The sequence below is a fragment of the Amphibalanus amphitrite genome, unplaced genomic scaffold, assembly GCF_019059575.1.
Source record: "Amphibalanus amphitrite isolate SeventyFive unplaced genomic scaffold, NRLGWU_Aamphi_draft 000764F_arrow, whole genome shotgun sequence".
Classification (NCBI taxonomy): domain Eukaryota; kingdom Metazoa; phylum Arthropoda; class Thecostraca; order Balanomorpha; family Balanidae; genus Amphibalanus; species Amphibalanus amphitrite.
Genome location: NW_024882258.1, coordinates 153,505 through 175,528, shown reverse-complemented (window position 1 = coordinate 175,528; position 22,024 = coordinate 153,505). Strand labels below are relative to the sequence as shown.

Here is a 22,024-nt window from a genome sequence, read left to right as displayed (position 1 = left end):
GCCAATGCGTGTCGATTGTGAGCATTGGGAGTGGGACTGGGGACAAAGCTATAATTGTGAACTCAGCCCATGTGATGCGCCACAGCCTACCACTCCAGGCAAATAATTGCATGTGAAAAGTGGAACATCATTCTGTAGTCCACTTAACAGGGAAAATGAATGCATAGGCGTATTGTCACATGTATTGCACGTTTCCTGAAAAAAAACTTATACAAATCCACGCATTCATTCATCATCCTCTTCCTCTTTTGCCGACACATGCATATTTTGAGGTAGATGTGGGGTGCTAAGGGACAGGGAAGAAAATATAAAAATAATACCCAAATATAATTTCATAAAGTTTTCCTTCAGTAGGCATGGAAAACACCAAATTCCACATAAAATGCTGGCAAGTTCATGCTTTTATCTCTAACACATCTCAAGTTATATAACAAAACACCTCAAAGCTCCCTCAGCACTCTTTTACAATGATGGGTTAAAGGGACTATCCCACCTTTAAAGGGACTATCCCACCTTCTAAAATGTTGTTAAAACCAGTTAACCTTCCAGGCGGTGGGGGGGGGGATTTTTTGCCCCCCCCCTTAGTTTTTTCGATATATCTCGAGAACCGCTGCGCCGATCGTCACCAAACTTTCAGTACCCTCCCGGGAGCAGCTAGCGCACATGGTGACCAAAATTTTTTCCAAAGGCTATGATAGGTTGGCCGCTAATGACGTCAGAGTGACGTCATTTTTGCCATTTTCGACCCAAAAAAAGGTTTCGCGGGAAGAGCTGTCAGGCCTACATCTTTAGAGATACAGAAAAATGTTTCAGACATAAAAGGTGTGGAATCAAAAGGGCTACAAAACTGCTATTTCGGTTTTTCAATTTTTTTGGATTTTGACCCCTAAAAATCAAAAAATAATTTTTTTGAATATAATAGCCGAAAAATCCAAAAAGTTTTTTGAATTTCGAAAAAAACCGGAATATATGTGATAGTCCCTACCGCCTTCTATCTACATACCAAATTTGAGATCGATACCTCTTTTTTGGCCAAGTTATAGCGAAAAAACTTCAAAATTGATGACGTCAAATTTTCAAACTCAATTTTTAGCAATTCCAGACCTCGTAGCGCAAAACAAAGACCACCATTAGACTCCCCGTGACGAGCTGCATCGAATCGATACCCATTTTATGCAAAAATATCAACTTTGAAATTTGACCTTTTTTGACCTGACCTTGACCTGACCTCCACCAGAAAGTGACCTCAACCGTACAGTATATCTAAAAAGTATGTCCCCTGGTTTGGCTCTCCCACAGGAGGCGAATCGGTAACTTGGCTGAATCCCAGTTGCGGCACCCGGCCGCCAGGGTCGCTGCCGCGCGAGCGGCCTTGACCGCTCGCATGTCATTGGCAGTTCGGTCCCTCCCCATCTATACCGAGGTGGGGAGGGGAGAAGAGGGGAAGAGAGGGGAGGGAGCGGCATCCGCTCGGCACTGGGCGATACCTGGCTGACCCCGCGCTCCCTCGCTGAGCGCGGAGCGCGGGGACCGACTCCTGGCGAAGTCGGTCTTCGCCAGGAGTCAGGCGAAGACCGACTTCCTGGCCTGTAGCGGCACAGCGGAAAACCGAGCTCGCGGGGCGCGACTCCATTTACCCAATCTTATAAATGGAATGCTGTCGTATTCACGGCATTAGATAATATTAATAGTGATACCAGCAGTGGATGTGGTAAAATACAGTCCAAAACAAATGAAAGCACACGATTCGTGCATAATGCGCCCTCCCATTCAAATAAGCCCGCCTTCTTCAATAGATGGTGTAGTTTCTTAGGGCGTAAAAGATGCAAAACACTACCGATTTTTTTTTTTAGCTCGGCCACTGGGACCGACAATATACAATTGACTGAAATGCATGAAAACCATTTTGCATTTAGGTAATAGCCGTTTTCTGCACCCAAACTTTAGCCAGTGACGCCCTGTCCATTCTAAAGCGTTTATAAGATTGGTCCCAGCACCCGATTTTATATGAGGAAGTCGTTTAAAAAGCATCTTATTTCTAACGAATTTATTATTATGGCCACTTTTACAGGACGTCTATAGAGCTTTGACTTTTACATTTCTTCCTCGTTCAGGAGAAACGTTTTAACCCTCACCGGACCTTCAGGTTTTCTGAATACCGAGGGGGCGTTGGGGGTTGGAAGTGAGGAAACAACCCCCTTCGCCGATTCGCCCCTAATTGAGCTAGAGCCTCACGAAAGAAACGATCGTGTGCGTCGTTACGAAATGCAGCGATTGGTCTCCGATTTAAGGACCAGGGTCAGCCGATGACTTCGGAGGTCAGGTCAAGTGGCCCAAGGCACAGGTTCGGTTTTTGGTAAATAACTTCGCTAAAAATGATCGCAGATCCGCGTTTTTAGCAGCATCGTGTTTGTCTAGCTCAGGCGTGTCGAATGGTATACTTTTTCTTCGGGTGAGATCAACTTAACTCTCGCCCGTATAGAGGGGGGGGGGGTCGAACGGACCCCCCTCCCTCGGTTTTTCGCGAATAACTCGCGTAAAAAGCGGCCGATCGGGACGAAACTTTCAGTACCCTCGCGTTAATCAATTTTACACCCACCCTGAAATTGTTATGGCCCTAACCTTAATGACCTTTGACCTGCAACCTACTTCTCGAGACCATGTTTGGCCAGAATCGCGAATCGGCGTATGTCGGCTCGCATTAGCGGCGCGTTTGCAGTCTTTTCGTGATTTTAACCCGCGCCCTGCTGGGGGGGGTGTTTGAACACCCCCCCTTGTGGTTTTTCGCGAATAGCTCAAAAACGGCGGCGCGGAGCGCCGCCGTTTTTGGTACACCTTATCATACATCAATTCTACACATGTTGTGAAAATTTCAGACCAAGGTCATTCAAGGTCAGGTCACCAGGTCACTTGAAGTGACCTCACCTCATAAAAAGTTCCAATGTCTGTCATAGCTACACCGAGTGACCGATCGCTTTGAAACTTTCAGCGATTGCTAAGAGCAATAGCATGTACAAAATGTATATCTCAGAATTTTGATATCGATGACCTAAGGTCAGGTCAATTTTGCGACCTCCCCATTATAAGTCAATGGGAGAAAATTGAAATGCGCCTCCTTTGGACGAAAGACATTATAAACACTCCCAAAGACTGAATTACAAGTGGTTTAGACACACTGAACATGAAAATGGTGTCCGTGACCCCTGTTTATGCCCTGAGGTCATCTTAGGTCACGAATGGTATCTAACAGTTTTTCGCAAATAACTTTTGATAGAGGCATGCTAGAGCGATGAAAACGCCTTAGATGTGTTCAGCTCGACGATACGGATCGACTGATATGCAACATGACCCTTTCAGGTCAGGTCATGACCTTGACCTGAGGTCAAATTTTCAAGTTGACCTTTCAAGGTCAAGTTATAGTTCATTCGATGCGTCTGGACGAGAGGAACACGATGCCGGTAAAAGTAAGCTCGTTCAAGGCTTGGGTCAAAAGTTATTGCAGAAAAACTGTTTCCGAAAAAATCGGCTATTTTTGCAGTTTTTGCCCCCTGCAGGCAAAACCGTTGACGCTAGGTCAAATCTGAGAGAATTACTCAGAAAGGGCGTTAATAGGGCTATCGAATGCGCTTTTCCGCGGCGCTGTAACTCTATTGGTTCCTGAGTTATGCGTTGGCTTCTTGGAAATTGTCGACATTCGACCTGGCAATCGGCGAAATTTTGCCTTCAATGACCTCTGGTGACCTGACCTTTGACCTGACCAAAAAATTGACTGAAGTGATTTCCTCATTATTTTTGACGCTCTTTCGAACGCCGCCTTCCGCGTATCGCTACGTGGCCCAGGAGCCGAGTTAGAAGGGGGGGGTGTTCAAACACCCCCCCCCCCAGCAGGGCGTGGAAATCCAGGACCCCCAGCCGGGCGCGGGTTAACCCGCGCCCTGCTGGGGGGGGGGGGGTGTTTGAACACCCCCCCCCCCTTGTGGTTTTTCGCAAATATCTCAAAAACGGCGGCGCGGAGCGCCGCCGTTTTTGGTACACCTTATCATACATCAATTCTACACATGTTGTGAAAATTTCAGGCCAAGGTCATTCAAGGTCAGGTCACCAGGTCACTTGAAGTGACCTCACCTCATAAAAAGTTTCAATGTCTGTCATAGCTACACCGAGTGACCGATCGCTTTGAAACTTTCAGCGATTGCTAAGAGCAATAGCATGTACAAAATGTATATCTCAGAATTTTGATATCGATGACCTAAGGTCAGGTCAATTTTGCGGCCTCCCCATTATAAGTCAATGGGAGAAAATTGAAATGCGCCTCTTTTGGATGAAAGACATTATAAACACTCCCAAACACCGAATTACAAGTGGTTTAGACACACTGAACATGAAAATGGTGTCCGTGACCCTTGCTTATGCCCTGAGGTCATCTTAGGTCACGAATGGTATCTAACAGTTTTTCGCAAATAACTTTTGATAGAGGCATGCTAGAGCAATGAAAACGCCTTAGGTGTGTTCAGCTCGACGATACGGATCGACTGATATGCAACATGACCCTTTCCGGTCAGGTCATGACCTTGACCTGAGGTCAAATTTTCAAGTTGACCTTTCAAGGTCAAGTTATAGTTCATTCGATGCGTCTTGACGAGAGGAACACGATGCCGGTAAAAGTAAGCTCGTACAGGGCTTGGGTCAAAAGTTATTGCAGAAAAACTGTTTCCGAAAAAATCGGCTATTTTTGCAGTTTTTGCCCCCTGCAGGCAAAACCGTTGACGTTAGGTCAAATCTGAGAGAATTACTCAGAAAGGGCGTTAATAGGGCTATCGAATGCGCTTTTCCGCGGCGCTGTAGCTCTATTGGTTCCCGAGTTATGCGTTGGCTTCTTGGAAATTTTCGCCATTCGACCTGGAAATCGGCGAAATTTTGCCTTCAATGACCTCTGGTGACCTTACCTTTGACCTGACCAAAAAATTGACCGAAGTGATTTCGTCATTATTTTTGGCGCTCTTTCGAACGCCGCCTTCCGCGTATCGCTACGTGGCCCAGGAGCCGAGTTACAAGGGGGGGTGTTCAAACACCCCCCCCCCCCCAGCAGGGCGTGGAAATCCAGGACCCCCAGCCGGGCGCGGGTTAAGCGTTCAAACATGGGATATGATGTTGCTTCCAATTTCCATGCATTAGGGTGGGTGTCAAGGTCACCGGAAAGTCAGGTCAGGTCATTGACCTTTGATGACCTCGGTTCACTTTTTCGAGTTTTACATGTTTCTAGGCCAGTTTTAGGAGCTGAATTCGAATTTAGCAGCCATATGAACATTTACGAAGTAGTTTTGGTGCCCTCGTAACATGTTGCGAAGCTGTCAGAGGCGGTTGCCACCTACTACGAATACCCTTACTGGTTGACCTGACCTGACCTGACCCGACCTGGCCTAAATGCATGAAGACATCATCTGTGATCAAAACTAACATGATATTCGTGATCAGCACCCCGAAAACCCCATAGCAGCCACGCTTTACGACTTTCTAACAGGTCCCGATTTTCCCGACTTTTGGGTCATTTACCTGACCTGGAAAGTCAACCGATGATCTAGGACCTTAAAATTGGATATCATCGACTTCCTCTCGTCACGGCCAACACGCTCGTTTTTTTTCCGCGAAGCTCTAGCGCTCGATCAGGGGCGAAATGGCAAGGGGGGTCCAACGGATACGTTTATACGTTTGCGCCCCCTTATACCTACGTTTGCGGCTGGAAAAAAAAAACTAATACGGGCGAGAGTTAAGGTGTTAACCTCGGGTCAAGGTCAGGTCACAGCCCGTCAGGTCACGAAGCTGGTCAAAGGAGGTCATATTGCATATCAATCGATTCGGCAGGTCTTTTAATGTCCATTAGTGGCTTTATCGACTCGGTAGCTTTAGTTGATCGGGAGTTATTGACGAAAAACTGATAGCCTTAGTTACGTGATAAATGACGTCACGCAAGATCAACAGAGCAAAATTGAAGCATCAGACCTTGCGAGGAGCGCATGAAATCACGATTCCGTGTGCTTGAGAATTTGAGATCGTTGTAAATCATTTCCGGACCAAACTAGCAATTTCCATATTCCCCTGACTTTTAATTAATGGTGAGAGACCGACCTGATCTCAGGCGACCCTTCAGAAAATCCGATATATACATTTATACAAGTTGTGAGACCTCTCGATCATACTATAAGATCCTGTAAGTTTCATCTCCCTATGAAAGCTCTGCACTGAGGTGTTGCGAAGTTGGAACATTTTAGGACGTGCACACAGTCCTAAAATGTTCATTTTAGGACAGTTTAGGACAGTTTCACACAGTTCATTTTAGGACTGCTCATTTATGACGTCATAGATCAGTGACCTGACTTGACTTAAAAATGCGGTTGGCGTAAAAAATCCGAATTATCAAATCCCGATTAAAAAAAGTCGTCTTATAATCCGGTTAATCAAATCCCGACCATGTTTTTACCTGGCCATTAATGTTCTAGCCTTACAGGTGATTGTTTGAACGCGGAAGATGCTGAATCTTGGTTAACCCCATGCTTATCGTATGATAAAGAACGTCAGTGTTAGAAAGTTAATTAACAGTTTTATTTAGGATAGTTTAATTCAAGTGGGTATAATCTGACTTGACAATTTACTAGGAGGGTTTTGCAGCGCTTTAGTTCGGCATGTAATTATAAATCATTGCTAATTTCGATCCGGATATCGTTATTCAATGCTGGCCTTTGCGTCCTCAGAAAAGTTGTTTATAGTCATGAAGGCTTGCATTGACCCATACTTTCCATTTTTCAGCACCATTATTCGCCGTAGTTGACCAGGTGTTTTTCTTCAGCTCTCCCCTGAATCCTTTGGCTTAGACCTGGCGTATCACCCGTGCATCGCAAGACGCACCTACCACACACAAGTTCATGATCCCCACGAACCCACATCAGCGTCCGTTCGCTTGGTGTGTGACCCCTTGACCTTTGGCCGTGACAACTGCCAGCTTGCTGGAGCACCCCTCCCTACACGCGCTGCCCCGCCCGCTCCCCGCCCCCTCCCCCCCCCCCGGGGTCGTGTCACGAAGGTTCGGGCTTACGCTACTACCGGCCGCTGCGCAGCTGTCACCTAGCGCTTGGGAATGTGTGGTCTGGTGCGGATTCAGCCAACTACCGGCTCGCGACACCAGCGCCACGTAGTGGCGACGGTACATTCTTTTTAGACATACTGTACCTGATGGTCTTATAACCAACACCATTGAGTTGGAAATGAAAAACTGGCCATAAAACATGCATCACATAACCTTAGTAAAGTTGGGCTCATCTGGTGACCCTTGGTGACCTTTGGTGACCTGACCTGTGACCTGACCTGGTATGACCAGTGACCTCTAATAGCAACATATGTACTAGACAACTGACGCCTTATCGCTGATTTTCGACAAAATGCGTTTTACTCGGTGTTATAGCGCTTTCCCTAGAAGCCCCGTGAACGGTGAAACATTTTATCTTTGACCTGACCTGTGACGTCATCGGTGACCCCGAGGTCAATGAAATTTGGTTTCCCTCGACAAATTTGACAGGGCTATCGAACGCCGTTTGAATTTTCCGGATCCGTCCAGTAGTTTCGGAGATACGGGGGGGGGGGCAAAAAAGTGCCCCCCCCCCCCACCGCGCGGAAGGTGGCTGGTAGGCCCACCGCCTGCCGGGTTAACCCTATTAGTGGCAGGCTCCTGGCTACCCCCTATTAGTGGCAGGGGGGGCTGTTTACGACCCCCCCTTGATATCTCGAGATCTAACGGGCCGATTTTCAAAATTCAAACGGCGTTCGATTTCGCTCAACGTGATCTACATTTCTAAAAAATAAAAATTAAAAAATGTCAATAGGGGGGGGGGGTAGAGGGGGGTAAAAACGGGCAAATTGCAGATACATTTTAGACTGTTTATCACGGCCAGGTTTCTGATCCAATCTTAACGCAACTTTTGCCGATCGATAGAGAATGAACCAGGAATTCACATGGATCCCAAAAATATGCATTTTCAAAAATCATAGGCGGATACAGATCATTGAGATTGGGGGTACACAAAAAGTATAGTAAATAAGGTTTTTGTTGGTACTGTTTCTAAAAATGGTGGTAATGGTCTTGTTATGTTACAATTTTCTTATGAGAGAACGACTACAATTGTATTGGTCATGCATAGGCGGTGTCAGGGCACCTATGTTGGGAGGTAAAACATAACCCCCCTTTTTGGACGCCTGGATCCGCCTATTATAGCAAAAACGTGTCAAAAGAGGATGCACAATAACTGTACATGTTATCACATGATACCTTTCATTCACCGTTCGTAAAACTGGTGCAGCATCGTGATCTTCGCCCAAATGACTCGCTTCACGAATAGGACCCCCCAATTCCCAGTGCTCTGGAGCCGCCCCTGGTAAAGTTATGAACTTGAAATTTTCAGGGAATGTGCCCAATTTAGTTTTAGGAAAAGTCAGAAAATTTCAGCATCGTAGCTTCAGCGGTTTCGGAGATATTCCCGAAAAACCTGAGGGGTGGATAAAAACAACCCCCCTGCCACTAATAGGGTTAAATTGTGCCCGACTTTATAGATTGGATGACCAGGAACACGGTTCTGGGATTTATTTTTCATTAAACAACTGAGGCTTCCCATATTCCAAACACAAACTTTCAAATATGTGACGTCACAGCCCAAAATTACCTCCTTCCCCAGGCCACATTACTGTCATAAAGCTGATTCTTTTTACTCTGTAGGCACCAAAACAAAGTTCAGACCAAGTTTTAAGCGATTTTTCAACGACCAACCCCATTTAACCCTCGCCGGCCGAGGGGGGGGGGGGGGCGGGTGCCGCCCCCCATAGGGTTTTTTCGCGATAGCTCCGAACACGCTGGCGATAGAGAGCTGAAACTTAGCATACCTGACCTTTGATTCAAGCCGGATCTTTTGACACCAACCGCATTTTTGGGTCAGGTCAGGTCACTGACCTATGACGTCATAAGTGAACCTCTGCACGGTCTTCAGATGTCGCAACTTCGCAACGCCCTCACTGCCAGAGGAGATGTCACAGGGAAATGAAACTTGCAGGATCTAGTATCCATTATGAGTCCCACAATTTGTATATCTCGGATTTTTCCTAAAGGTCATATGAGGTCAGGTCATTTTCGTGACCTCACCATTATAAGTCAATGGGGAAAAATTCAAACTGCTATTCTGGCGCCGGGAACGATCTCCAACTATCTCAAGCACACCGAATCGTGATTTGATGCACTCCTTGCAAGGTTAGATGCGTCACTTTTGCAATGCTGACCTTGTGTGACGTCATTTATGACGTCATCAAGGTCATATTAGTTTTTCGTCAATAACTCTTAATCAAATTGAGCTAGCGAGTCGCGGAAGCCACCAATGGACTCAGGAAGACCTGCCGAATCGAATGATATGCGACATGACCTCTTTCGACCAACTTCGTGACCTAAGGGTGCTGACCTGACCTTGACCTGAGGTCAACACCCCAAGTTGACCTGACCCGAACAAAAAGTATATCATTCGACGCGCCTGAGCGAGGCGAACACGATGCTGCCAAAATCGCGGCTCTGCGACCGTTTTTTGCGAAGTTATTCACCAAAAACTGAACCGTACCCTGGGGCACTTGACCTGACCTCAGAGGTCACCGGTTTACCTAGGACCTTAAAATCGGGTACCAATCTCTGCGTCTCGTAACGGCGCACACGCTCGTTTTTTCCGCGACGCGCTAGCTCCACCAAGGGCGAAACGGCGAGGGGGGGGGCCGTACCCGCCCCCCCCCCCCCTCGGCCGGCACGTATGTAGAAAACCAATAGGTCCGGCGAGGGTTAAATCAGAATGACTAAACGAGGTGACGTCACACTAACGGTCGCTCCATGTTGAAGATAGGGCCTTGTACAAGGCCCATTTTCAAATGAAGGGAACAAATTTCTTCAACACCAAGAGGCCGCGGGGGTTGCAACCTAGATAGATAGTGGTTTCTGAACCTCGCCGCAAACTTGGCTATCTCAACTCAAACCCCATGTTAAAGGTGGGATAGTCCCTTTGAAGAATAGGGTTGAAGAATAGGGTGCAAAAAGGGTGGGAGCAATTACAAATTGAACAGATTTTTAATGACCTTGAAATATGGCTGCGATAGCGAAGTAACAGTGGTGATAAGCTTTCAAAACTGCCATTAAAGGAAAAGGGCCACCTTTAACATGGGGATTGAAACTGAGATAGCCATCTTGTAGCCCGTGTCCGAAAACCTATCTGCCTACCTCCTTACGACCGATTTCGGCCTCCATTCGTAGTTATCGGCAATTTTAACAGAAAATACGCCAGGAATGCGTCCTTATCCCAGGAATGCGTTCTTATCCGACAATACAGCCACCCGCGGCGAGGCTTTGGTTTTTTACCAATCAGCTCCAACCAGCTCAGCTTTAACCAATCAGCTTATCTGACGCAATCCGACGAGTCTGTCTTCTGAACGCTGATTGGCTTGAGTGTGACGTCATCGCTATGCCATCATACAGTAGGTGCCGTAGAGAGTATCAACATAGTACCAATATGTTAAATAGTTTCAAATACTTTTTCGCGAATTGTGCACTTCTGGCACCAGTTTTAAAAAGAAAATGAAAAATAATAATGTCAAAATGAAAAACAACGATATCTTCATATTTCACGAAGGTGGCCCTTTTCCTTTAAATGATTAAACAAACAATTAACAATGATAATAAGTTGAATCACTCATGACACTAGCAAAGGCAAAATAGATTGTTTCCCATAAGAAAATAGAGAAAATCACAAAAAATGGTCTGCTAGAAAGCAGAGACACCTCACCTGCCCCCGTAGACCAGTAGGTGGAACTATGGTCATGAGTACCCAAATATAGGAACGTTCCCATTTATGAGAACGGAAGGTAATTTTTCGGCCGTTCGCCCACTAAAACTCATTAGTGCATCAAGTCTCAAAAAAGTGCACGCTAATTTAAGTATCTACTAAGTCTCTATAAAATTATCTTTAATCTGACCGTTGAACAAGGAAATTGACCGTCGAATGACATTTTTAATAAACATGGATTACACTACATTTAACATGCAATTTTAACGAAAATGAAGCGTTTTTTTACATTTTGAGGTCAAGTATAATAATTTTCGCCTGGTTATGAGTTTCATACTAGCGACACCAGATGCTGACATATGCAAGCGAACACGCGGACAGTCCCGAGGTAATATTGTTGACATTTGGTGTCGAGGCGGACGACCGCGTAGAACGTGCGTGATTTTACCGAACTACTGTTGTAAACTCAGTTTAAGTGGTCGAAAATTATTCAGCTGTATTTTATCAGCCCGGAAAGACATATTTTATTTGGATGCTAGCTGTTTAGCGTTGTTTTATAAGGAGCGTCATGAGCGTGGTTTTTGTCTTCCGTGTTTCTAAGCATGATCGTTTTGGGGGAATTTCTCTTATATAGGTCGCTCTGTGTGGCTTATTTATAATTTCTATGCTGATTTCGATCATTCCTCGTGCCCATCCTACCAGGCCTTTTGCCACTTACACTCATTAAGAAATGAAAAAACTAGATTTTCATTGGGACTAGGTGTTATGAGGGTGTAACATATTCAGCGTTCCCATTTTTGGATACTTCCTTGTAGGGGAGAGTGGGGAAAGATGCCCAGGGTTTTGCTTTGTCATATATTATTCGAAAATGACGATCGGAAAGCAAAACCTTGGAGTTTCAACGGAAGCCGACATCATTTTTCTCCAAAAATATCACACTTACGTGCCTGAAATATGATAACTTGTTTTGCTATTAAGCATTTTCCTGAAGAAGTGAAAGGGGGCATCTTACCCCACAGGGTGGGGAAGACGCCCCCTGAGGTTGGGGAAGATGCCCCCTGCACTATAAGTGACATAAATGGGCACGTGAATCGCCTGAACGAATCAGTTGTCCCTTCGAGCCTGCAGAAGACACCAAGCGTCATCGTAAGGGCCCTCAAAAGTAGTCGTAAGGGGCTTCAAAGGTCATCGTTGGGGCCATCATAGTCCAGCACGGCCAAACAAGCCTCCGTGGTGGCGTTCGGAGACCAATGTGGGGCCTTTATAGGTCTTCATGATGCTTGAGGGCCCTCGAGCCCATCGTGGGGACCTCAGATGCCAGCGCGGCCCGTGGAGCCAACGTGGGAGCCCTCAAAGGATGTCGTGAGGGGCCCTGGAGCCAATAATGGGGCCCACAGAGGCCATCGTGAGGACTCTCAGAGTCAGGTGCCGCCCAAAAAGTCGCTGTGTGGGCCGAGAGACCGGCATGGGGAGCACCCGACCGTACTGGACTCTCAATAGTCCCAGATCGGCTTTTGTCTCTCATTACAAGTATGTAATAAATGATTTGACGGGCCGCTTGAAGGACAGCCTAGGGATTTAGGGGGGCGTCTTTCCCCATCAGGACAGGGGGCATCTTACCCGAAGGTACCGAAGTAATATTAAATCAGCACAATTTGTTAGCCATACAACTACACCCTGAAACAAACTGTTTGGGACACAGTACACGCATGTCAATGTATCACGACTATAGCAAGGGACGCAAAAATTATCTACCTTCTTTGATATTTACAATGTTTTGACACCAAAATATTTTTTGAAAGCAGCAAATAAAAAACATGCAATCACCAGCCAGCCGTTGCCCAACTGAGCTTCGCAAATTTTTGTGCAGTTAACAAGGCAGGCTTCCGCTTTACGCTAAGAACATTAATTTCCAGGTTCGATTCTTTGTTTCGCCGCTAGAGGGGGTGGGGCGTCTTTCCCACCCTGGGCATCTTACCCCACTCTCCCCTACTCGTCAACTATCGGTGATAAACAGACAGGTACTTGACATGTCTCCACCCTCGGCACGGACGGTGGATATAGGTATGGAAGACCTTGTTGAACATCGCTGAGCGTTGTGAATTACGTACCGTAAAACGGGGTGTTAAGGGAGAGTTTTGAGGTGTTTTGTTATATAACTCAAGAAGGGTTGGGGATAGAAGCATCAACTTTGCAGCATTTTATGTGGAATTTGGTGCTTTACATGTCTGCTACATTAAAGTTTTAAAAATATATACATGATCTTATTTTTTATTATTTTTCATCACTGTCCCTTAGCACCCCAATGTGGGGTGTTAAGGGACACCTATATTATTCCAAGAAATGATCATCAAATGCTCACAATTGGGGTGTGAAAGGCCACACAATTTATTTATTGAAATGTTTTGCATATTCTGTCACAAAACAAGTCAGGTTCATTCACCACTAATGGTCTTTTTAGCCAATTACATGTAATGCAGTTTACGCTTCTGGAAAATGTGCTAATTATAAGGTAAACAGATCCAAAAAGTACCCTTCTGTCATCAACAAAAACCCATTTTGAAGCTAGTGACTTGTCATTATGTTGCCCTGTTTGTTTTGGCCTTTTTACCTATGATGACATCACATTTCATTGACCCATCATTGTTAAAGAGAGTGTTACGGGGGTTTTGAGGTGTTTTGTTATACAGCTTAAGATGTGTTTGAGATAAATGCATGAACTTGCCAGCATTTTATGTGGAATTTGGTGTTTTTCATGCCTACTGAAAGAAAACTTTATGAAATTATATTTAGATATTATTTTTTATTTTTTCTTCCCTGTCCCATGGATCTGTCCCTTAGCACCCCACATCCACCTCAAAATATGGATGTGTCCAGAAAAGAGGAAGAGGATGATGAATGAATGGGTGGATTTGTATAAGTTTTTCAGGAAACATGTGCAATACATGTGACAATACACCTATGCATTCATTTCCCCTGTGCACCTACTAGTTTATGTGATACACACAGAGTTTTGGAGATGTCTCAATTTTGTGAAAATGAAGCATGATTTTCAAAACCATTTTTGAACCAAATCACTTGCATGAAAAAACATGCCATTTTGTCCTATAGTCAAGAACAAAACAGTGTCAACTACCACACTCAAGTTTTTATTCAACCTTCTCAAATTAGGAACTTAGCATGACTCAAAGTTTTTCCCATGCAACTGTCCCTTATCACCCCACTGTCCCTTAACACCCCATTTTATGGTAATCCTGCAGAGGGGGCGTGCCCGCTGCGAGATCGACGGGAATAAAAGCGCAGAGGACCGGGCAAAACATGCGACGGTCTTGCCAGAAAGGTCATCTGATGATTGTTGCGTTAACAATAATTTGCGGCGTTGGACGTGATGCTTGTTAATGAAAAGAGCCCCTGAAAGGCGTCAGTGAAATCGTTCCCAATTATGGGTACACCGTTCCCATAATAAGGAACGCTTGCAGCGCCAGTGTACGAGAGCGTTCCCAAATTTGGGCTCACGGCCCGGATGATGGACTGCTTTAGAAATAGGGGAACGATTTGAAACTATGATGGGCCTTACAATATCAAACTCTTTCCCAACAATATTGCGACAAATATCAGGCGGTTCACGATCGTTTTCTATTTTTTGGACGTCATTTAACAGTTCTTTTTCTTGTGTTAAATAATGCCTACATGGCGGTCCCATATTTGGGTTTATCGTTCCCAAACATGGGAACGAAAATGCGTTCCCGAAAATGGGTACGCTTGACCATAGTTCCGCCTACTGAAACCGGAATAATAGGTTGAGATAGCGTCGGTAGCGAGTTATTGGTACTTGGTGGTGAAGTATATGCACACATTCGAATATTCGTTTGAATCAATTTTTGGGCAGGAGGATGGTGTGGTGCATTTAAGAACAGCGCACAATATGACTTCACTCCCCTACAATCACAAAAAGTAGGTACCTACCTAAGTGAAGCAATGCAAATGGTAGCCGGTACACTGAGATAGACCAGATAGACGAACACAAAAATAAAACTACGTGGCACTTACCTTAGATACCTTCTCCAGAAAACGCCAATTACTGTCAGACGAAAATATAAAATATTTTTAAAAAATACCTCCCACGCACTTCCTTCTGCGTCTGCGCAATTCGCGCAATTATTACGAAAAGCACGGCGACATTTATAGAGGATTGTAGACAAACTCTTGTTCCGCGAGCAGTATTTGCGCGCTAGCGGAAAATGGACCAATCACAGCTCGAATCTCGGCCTCCCCAAGGTATATAAAAACACTCTCTGGGCCTGGGCCTCCCTCTCTCCCGCATAATTTTGGGACGCCTGTCAATTCAGCAGCAACAAATATCAGCCTCACAGCAGCATATTTCGGGGTGTTTCAATTTGCCTCAGAAATTGGTATATAGGGTGTGGTGACGTAGCCCTTGCCCTCTGAACTTTGTGCAGTAGCTAGGTGGCGCTGAGCTCGTGGAGCTCGCGGGCACGGTGCGGCCGTGCAGCAGTCGGGCAGCGGCCCCCGCCGGATACCGATCACCAATACAGGATTACGTTATTCAGAACACTGTGTGAGATCGCGGACCGAGATCGCGGACCCGGAAGCTGGAACGAACTCAGCCGCGGATACTAGCGGCGTAACAACTTGGCGACGAGGACGAGATCCGCTTAGTGGTGATCTCGGAAGGAAAAGTGGCGTTCTCACGGATTTGGCGTTCTGGTGGTGCGGCACCGGTGGCCGACGCGGATATACGTCACGGGGAAGTGACAGGGTCGGGACTCGGACAAACTCGTTTGGCGTGCTGGATGGTGCAGTGCGCGGCGGTCGGCGCGGATATACATCACGGTGAAGTGACAGCGTCGGGCCGGGTGATCTTGCTTAGTGCTTAGTTCTGCTTAGTGCTTAGTATTTTTTTTATACTGCTGCACAATTTTGTGCATTAACGCTGTAAGCTCTGCCGCTGCGTTTCGCTGTATCGTTGTTGGGAACATTTGTATTGCACCTCCGTGTTGGGTGAACAGTGGTGCGGGCGGCGACGGCGGCCGCTGGACTCTGAACTTTGGACTCTGCTCGGTGTGGCGTGACTGGTGAGTCAGCGCGGTCAGTGCAGTGTGCAGTGCCCGACCCCGGTGCAGGCTCGGGGCGGTGGCAAACATGGCGGCCGGACTGCCGAGCGTGGCTCCTTTTGCAAAGGGGATGGACTTTAGCCGGTGGCTGAAGGGTCTGGAATTCTACGCCGAGGCGATGGACATAACAGACGACCGGCGGCGGACTGCAGTCCTGCTCCATCTAATGGGGCCGGACATCCAGGACGTGTTCGACACCCTGCCGGAGCCGACCGCGGCTGCAACGGCTGCAACGTCACAATACGACACCGCTGTGGCTAAACTACGCCAGTATCTACAGCCGACGTCTAACCTTATGGCGGAACGTGTAACGTTCCACCGCACGAGCATGTACGCCGGCGAGTCATTCGACGCGTACCTGGCTCGTTTGCGGGCGGTGGCTGGGCGGTGCGGGTTCCCGGCGGCTGACCTCGACCGTGAGCTTCGGGACAGGAGCGTGGCCGGCGCAACTCCGCAAATTCAGGAGCGACTGTTGCAGACGGTCGGAACCAAAGGAGACAACTTTTCACTGCAAGATTTGCAGGCTACGGCTCGTGCATACGAGCAAACGCAAATGCTAGTGACGCAGTTCCGTAACGCGTCTCTGAGCACGGACGGCGTCGGACGGTCAACTACCGCATTGGACGAGCGGCCAGAGGTCGATGTGGTGACCTCGGGGCCGGATCAGCTGAACGCTGTCCGGCCACAGCGCACGGCTGACGGTAACCGGAGCCGCCAGCGGCGCACGGTCCGCTGCTACCGCTGCGGTGCGGCGGGACATTTTCAGCGGGACTGTCAGGACAGCCGACGCCCGGATGAGTCAGCGCGTGCGGCACCAGCGTCACGGCGGCCGACGGGGCCGGGGCGCCGGGAATCTGACACTCGTGGGTCCGACGGGGTCAGACCGGCACCGGAGACGCGGCGGTGCTACCGCTGCAAGCAGATCGGACATCTGCGCAGTCAATGCCGACAGCGGACTGCCACGGCGGACATGTGGGGGCTGGGGCAGATAAACGCTGTTAACCTAACGGAGGCGGTTAAAATGACTTTACCGGTGAACGGGGTGGCCATCAAAATGGTGGTGGACACCGGCAGCCCTATCACTGCTGTGGGGCGGGACACGGTCATCCCGCGGCTGCGACTGAAACCTACTCAGCTGCAGCTGTCGTCATTCACTGGTCACCGGATCCCTCTCCGGGGTGAGGCAGACGTCTCTGTAAGGTTTCGCGGTCGGGACCATCGACTGCGACTGGTCGTGGTGGACCTGCCTGGCGATCGCCGTCTGCTAGGCCGCGACTGGCTGCGGGCTCTGGACATCAGTGTGGGCGGCGGAGAGACGGCGGTGATGGACGTCACTCCGGACCGAGGGACGGCGGACCTGGAGGCGGTCTGTAACAGGCACAAGTCGGTGTTTGACGGCACACCGGGGCGCATCAGTGGAGTAAAGGCGCACCTGACACTGAAACCGGATGCACGGCCGGTGTCACGGCCGGTGCGCTCGCCTCCATATGCACTGAAACCGGCCGTCGAGCAGGAGCTCGACCGCTGGGTGCAGGCCGGGATCGCGGAAAAAGTCGGTCCAAACGACGCGCCCGGCTGGGGAACACCACTGGTGACGGTGCCACGGGCTGATGGCGGTGTGCGTCTGTGCGGTGATTATCGACTGACGGTAAACCCGCAGCTGCAAATGGCGACGCATCCTACGCCATCCGCCGAGGACATCTTTGCGAGCGTCCGAGGACGGCGGTTCTGCAAACTGGACCTGAAAGACGCCTTCCTGCAACTGGAGCTCGCGGAGGAATCGCGGGATATGACAACAGTCGTCACGCACCGAGGACGGTATCGGATGAAATCCCTACCGTTCGGCATATCGGCGTGCAGTTCGGTGTTTCAGGCAGCAATCGATCACATCCTGGATGGCATAGACGGGTGTGTGGCCTATCAAGACGATCTGCTGGTGACGGCGGCGAACATGACGGACCTGTGCGAGCGCTTGGATGAAGTGCTAACTCGGCTGGAAGCTCATGGAGTGAAGCTGAAACGGGAGAAGTGTCAACTTGGCCTCGACGAGGTGCAGTACCTCGGCTGGCGCATCTCAGCACAGGGGCTGCGTCCAGTACACGAGAAAGTTGACGCAGTGATCGACATGCCGGACCCTAAGGATGTGAAAAGTCTGCGCAGCATCTTGGGGAGCATCAACTACTACCAGCGGGTGCTTCCCAACCTCTCCACGGAACTAGCGCCGCTGTACGATCTCTTACAGAAGGGCGCCACGTGGAAATGGACTAATGTGCACAAAAACGCACTGGTCAGAGTGCGGAAACTGCTGGCAGGGGACACAGTCCTAAAGCGGTACGATGCAGAGGCGCCGCTCAAGCTCGTCACAGATAGCAGTGAAGTCGGCGTGGGAGCCGTGCTTCTGCAGCCTGACGAGGAAGGACTGGAGCGTCCGGTAATGTACGCCTCTCGGACACTCACAAAAACGGAGAGGAAGTATCCGATGGTAGAGAAGGAGGCGCTGGCGGTGTCTTTCGCCGTCAAGCGTTTCGGTCAGTTTCTCTACGGCCGGAGGTGGACCCTGGTCACGGACAACAGGGCGCTGTCGCGCATCTTGAGTCCGGAGCGTGAGCTGCCAACGCTGGCTGCGGCCAGGCTACAGCGGTATGCGCTGCAGCTCGCGGCTTTCATCTACGATGTGGAGCTGCGTCCATCAGAAGACATGCACCTGGCGGACAGTCTGTCTCGTATGGCAGTGCCAGGCGGAGAGGTCGAGCCAGCGGACGCTGAGGACGACACCAGCGGCGGCTCGTATCTGCTGTTCATGGACGGAGTAGCTCCGGTTCTGACGGCCAAACAACTCGCGGCGGCGACACGCCGCGATCGGGTACTGTCGCGCGTCCTGACGTACGTGCACAGTGGGTGGCCCGGACAGGTGGAGCAGGAGCTGGCCCCGTTCCGTCAGAGGCGGGATGAGCTCTCCACGGACCTGGGATGTCTGCTCTGGGGTGGCAGGACGGTGGTTCCCCACTGCCTTCGGCAACAGGTGCTGGCAGAGCTGCACCAAGGTCACCTGGGCAGCGCCAAAATGAAAGGTGTGGCGCGCCGATACGTATGGTGGCCGGGCATGGACGCCGAGCTGGAGGCCCTGGCGCGTGACTGCGCGGCTTGCATGGCAGTCATCACCGCCCGGACGGGCCCGCTGTCGTTCGAAGTGGACGTGGGGAGCGCGATCTGGTCGCGGCACGCCGACCAGCTGCGTCTGGCGGGCACCCAACAGGCTGCTGCAGCGCCCGATGGCGCGGAGGAAATCAGCCGGCAGCCGACGGTGGCAGCACCGAACCGTACTGGACAGGTTCCGGTGGCACCCACAGGGATTGGCGAACCACCGGTGACCATCAGACCGGGGGTCATCGTCGGGTCAGGTGTGACCGGCGGGTCGGAAACGACGGTCAGGTCACCGGCCACAGACGGACCAGAGGCGACGGGCAATGATGCTGTGACAGCACCTGCTACCGCTACCGGTGGCAGCTCCGAGGAAGCGCAGGTAGCTGCAGGCGGCGACGCTGGTGCCGAGGAGGAGGTCAGCAGAGGTGGCGGTGCGACCTCATCGGCGACAGGAACAGGAGCTGGATCAGCAACTGGGGGCATCGCTCAGCGTGTTTCCGTCAGGCAGCGGAAGCAGCCGCGTCGCCTCATAGCCGAAATGTGACGGCGACACAAAGTCGTGTTCGAAGCGACTGGCTTTGCTTTGAAATAGTTTTAGACGGATGTTTAGTCTTATTTCGGCCAGTTTTTGTGTTGTCTGCTTCGCCACGACTGTCATTCCTGTTGAGGGGGGTAGTGTGTGGTGACGTAGCCCTTGCCCTCTGAACTTTGTGCAGTAGCTAGGTGGCGCTGAGCTCGTGGAGCTCGCGGGCACGGTGCGGCCGTGCAGCAGTCGGGCAGCGGCCCCCGCCGGATACCGATCACCAATACAGGATTACGTTATTCAGAACACTGTGTGAGATCGCGGACCGAGATCGCGGACCCGGAAGCTGGAACGAACTCAGCCGCGGATACTAGCGGCGTAACATAGGGCCTCCTCGATGCACTGATTCCGAAAATGTACCTCTTTGGGGTGTTATTTTGCACCGTTAACGAGTTAACGACCAATAAACATTTTAACGGAAAACGGCGGGGTCTTTCGACTTGGCTGAAAATCGGTATACAGGGCCTCCTTGATGCGCTGATTCCGAAAATGTACCTCTTTGTGGTGGTATTTTGCACCGTTAACGAGTTAGGCCAATTAACATTTTAACGGGAAACAGCGGGGTCTTTCGATTTGGCTGAAAATCGGTGTACAGGGCCTCCTCGATGCGCTGATTCCGAAAATGTACCTCTTTGGGGTGGTATTTTGCACCGTTAACGAGTTAACGGCTAAATAACATCTAAACGGGAAACGGCGGGGTCTTTCGATTTGGATGAATATCGGTATACAGGGCCTCCTCGATGCGCTGATTCCGAAAATGTGCCTCTTTGGGGTGGTATTTTGCACCGTTAACGAGTTAACGACTCGTTAACATTTCAGCGGCATATTTCGGGGTCTTTCGATTTCGCTGAAAATCGGTTTACAGGGCCTCCTCGATGCGCTGATTCCGAAAACGTGCCTCTTTGAGGTGGTATTTTGCACCGTTAACGAGTTAACGGCTAATTAACATTTTAACACGAAAGGCCGGGGTCTTTCGATTTAGCATAAAATCGGTGTACAGGGCCTGCTCGATGCGCTGATTCCGAAAATGTACCTCTTTGGGGTGGTATTTTGCACCGTTTACGAGTTAACGACCAATTAACGTTTTAACTGGAAACGACGGGGTCTTTCAATTTGGATGAAAATCGGTATATAGGGCCTCCTCGATGCGCTGATTCCGAAAATGTGCCTCTTTGGGGTGGTATTTTGCACCGTTAACGAGTTAACGACCCGTTAATATTTGAGCAGCATATTTCGGGGTCTTTCGATTTCGCTGAAAATCGGTTTACGGGGCCTCCTCGTTGCGCTGATTCCGAAAATGTGCCTTTTTGGGGTGGTATTTTGCACCGTTAACGAGTTAACGGCTACTTAACGTTTAACGGGAAACGGCGGGGTCTTTCGATTTGGCTGAAAATCGGTGTACAGGCCCTCATCAATGCGCTGATTCTGAAAATGTGCCTCATTGAGGTGGTATTTTGCACCGTTAACGAGCTAACGACCAATTAACATTTTAACGGGAAACGGAGGATTTGGCTGAAAATCTGTATATAGGGCTTCCTCGATGCGCTGACTCCGAAAAGGTACCAGTTTGGGGTGGCATTTTGCACTGTTAGCGAGTTAACGACCCGTTATCATTTCAGCAACACGATTTCAGCAGCATATTTCGGGGTCTTTCGATATACCACCCCAAAGAGGCACATCAAAGAGGCACATTTTCGGAATCAGCGCATCGAGGAGGCCCTGTACAACGATTTTATGCTAAATCGAAAGACCCCGGCCTTTCCGGTTAAAATGTTAATTAGCCGTTAACTCGTTAACGGTACAAAATACCACCCCAAAGAGGCACATTTTCGGAATCAGCGCATCGAGGAGGCCCTGTATACCGATTTTCATCCAAATCGAAAGACCCCGTCGTTTCCCGTTAAAATTTTAATTGGTCGTTGACTCGTTAACGGTGCAAAATACCACCCGAAAGAGGTATATTTTCGGAATCAGCGCATCGAGCAGGCCCTGTACACTGATTTTCAGCCAAATCGAAAGACCCCGCTGTTTCCCGTTAAAATGTTAATTGGCCGTTAACTCGTTAACGGTTCAAAACACCACCCCTAGGAGGCACGTTTTCGGAATCAGCGCATCGAGGAGGCCCTGCATACCGATTTTCAGCCAAATCAAAAGACCCCACCGTTTCCCGTTAAAATGTTAATTGTTCGTTAACTCGTTAACGGTGCAAAATACCACCCCAAAGAGGTACATTTTCGGCATCAGCGCATCAAGGAGGCCCTGTATGCCGATTTTCAGCCAAATCGAAAGACCCCGCCATTTCCCGTTAAAAT

The 22,024-nt window shown here is 49.1% G+C and overlaps 2 protein-coding genes across 2 annotated transcripts in view; one reads left to right on the top strand and one right to left on the bottom strand.

Annotated features, from left to right (window-relative positions):
• LOC122365803 (tRNA (adenine(37)-N6)-methyltransferase-like) overlaps positions 1 to 15,009 on the bottom strand; it is a 63,795-nt gene extending 48,786 nt beyond the window's left edge. The window contains exon 1 of the mRNA XM_043337342.1: positions 14,901 to 15,009. The gene's annotated coding sequence lies outside the window, so the exon portion shown is untranslated. The remainder of the gene's footprint in view (positions 1 to 14,900) is intronic.
• A 1,997-nt stretch (positions 15,010 to 17,006) lies between these two features.
• Positions 17,007 to 19,512, top strand: LOC122365797 (uncharacterized protein K02A2.6-like). Its single transcript, XM_043337333.1, has 2 exons — positions 17,007 to 19,305; positions 19,493 to 19,512. Exons 1-2 carry the CDS (start codon positions 17,007 to 17,009, stop codon positions 19,510 to 19,512), a joined length of 2,319 nt encoding a protein of 772 aa, XP_043193268.1.
• The last annotated feature ends 2,512 nt before the right edge of the window (positions 19,513 to 22,024 follow it).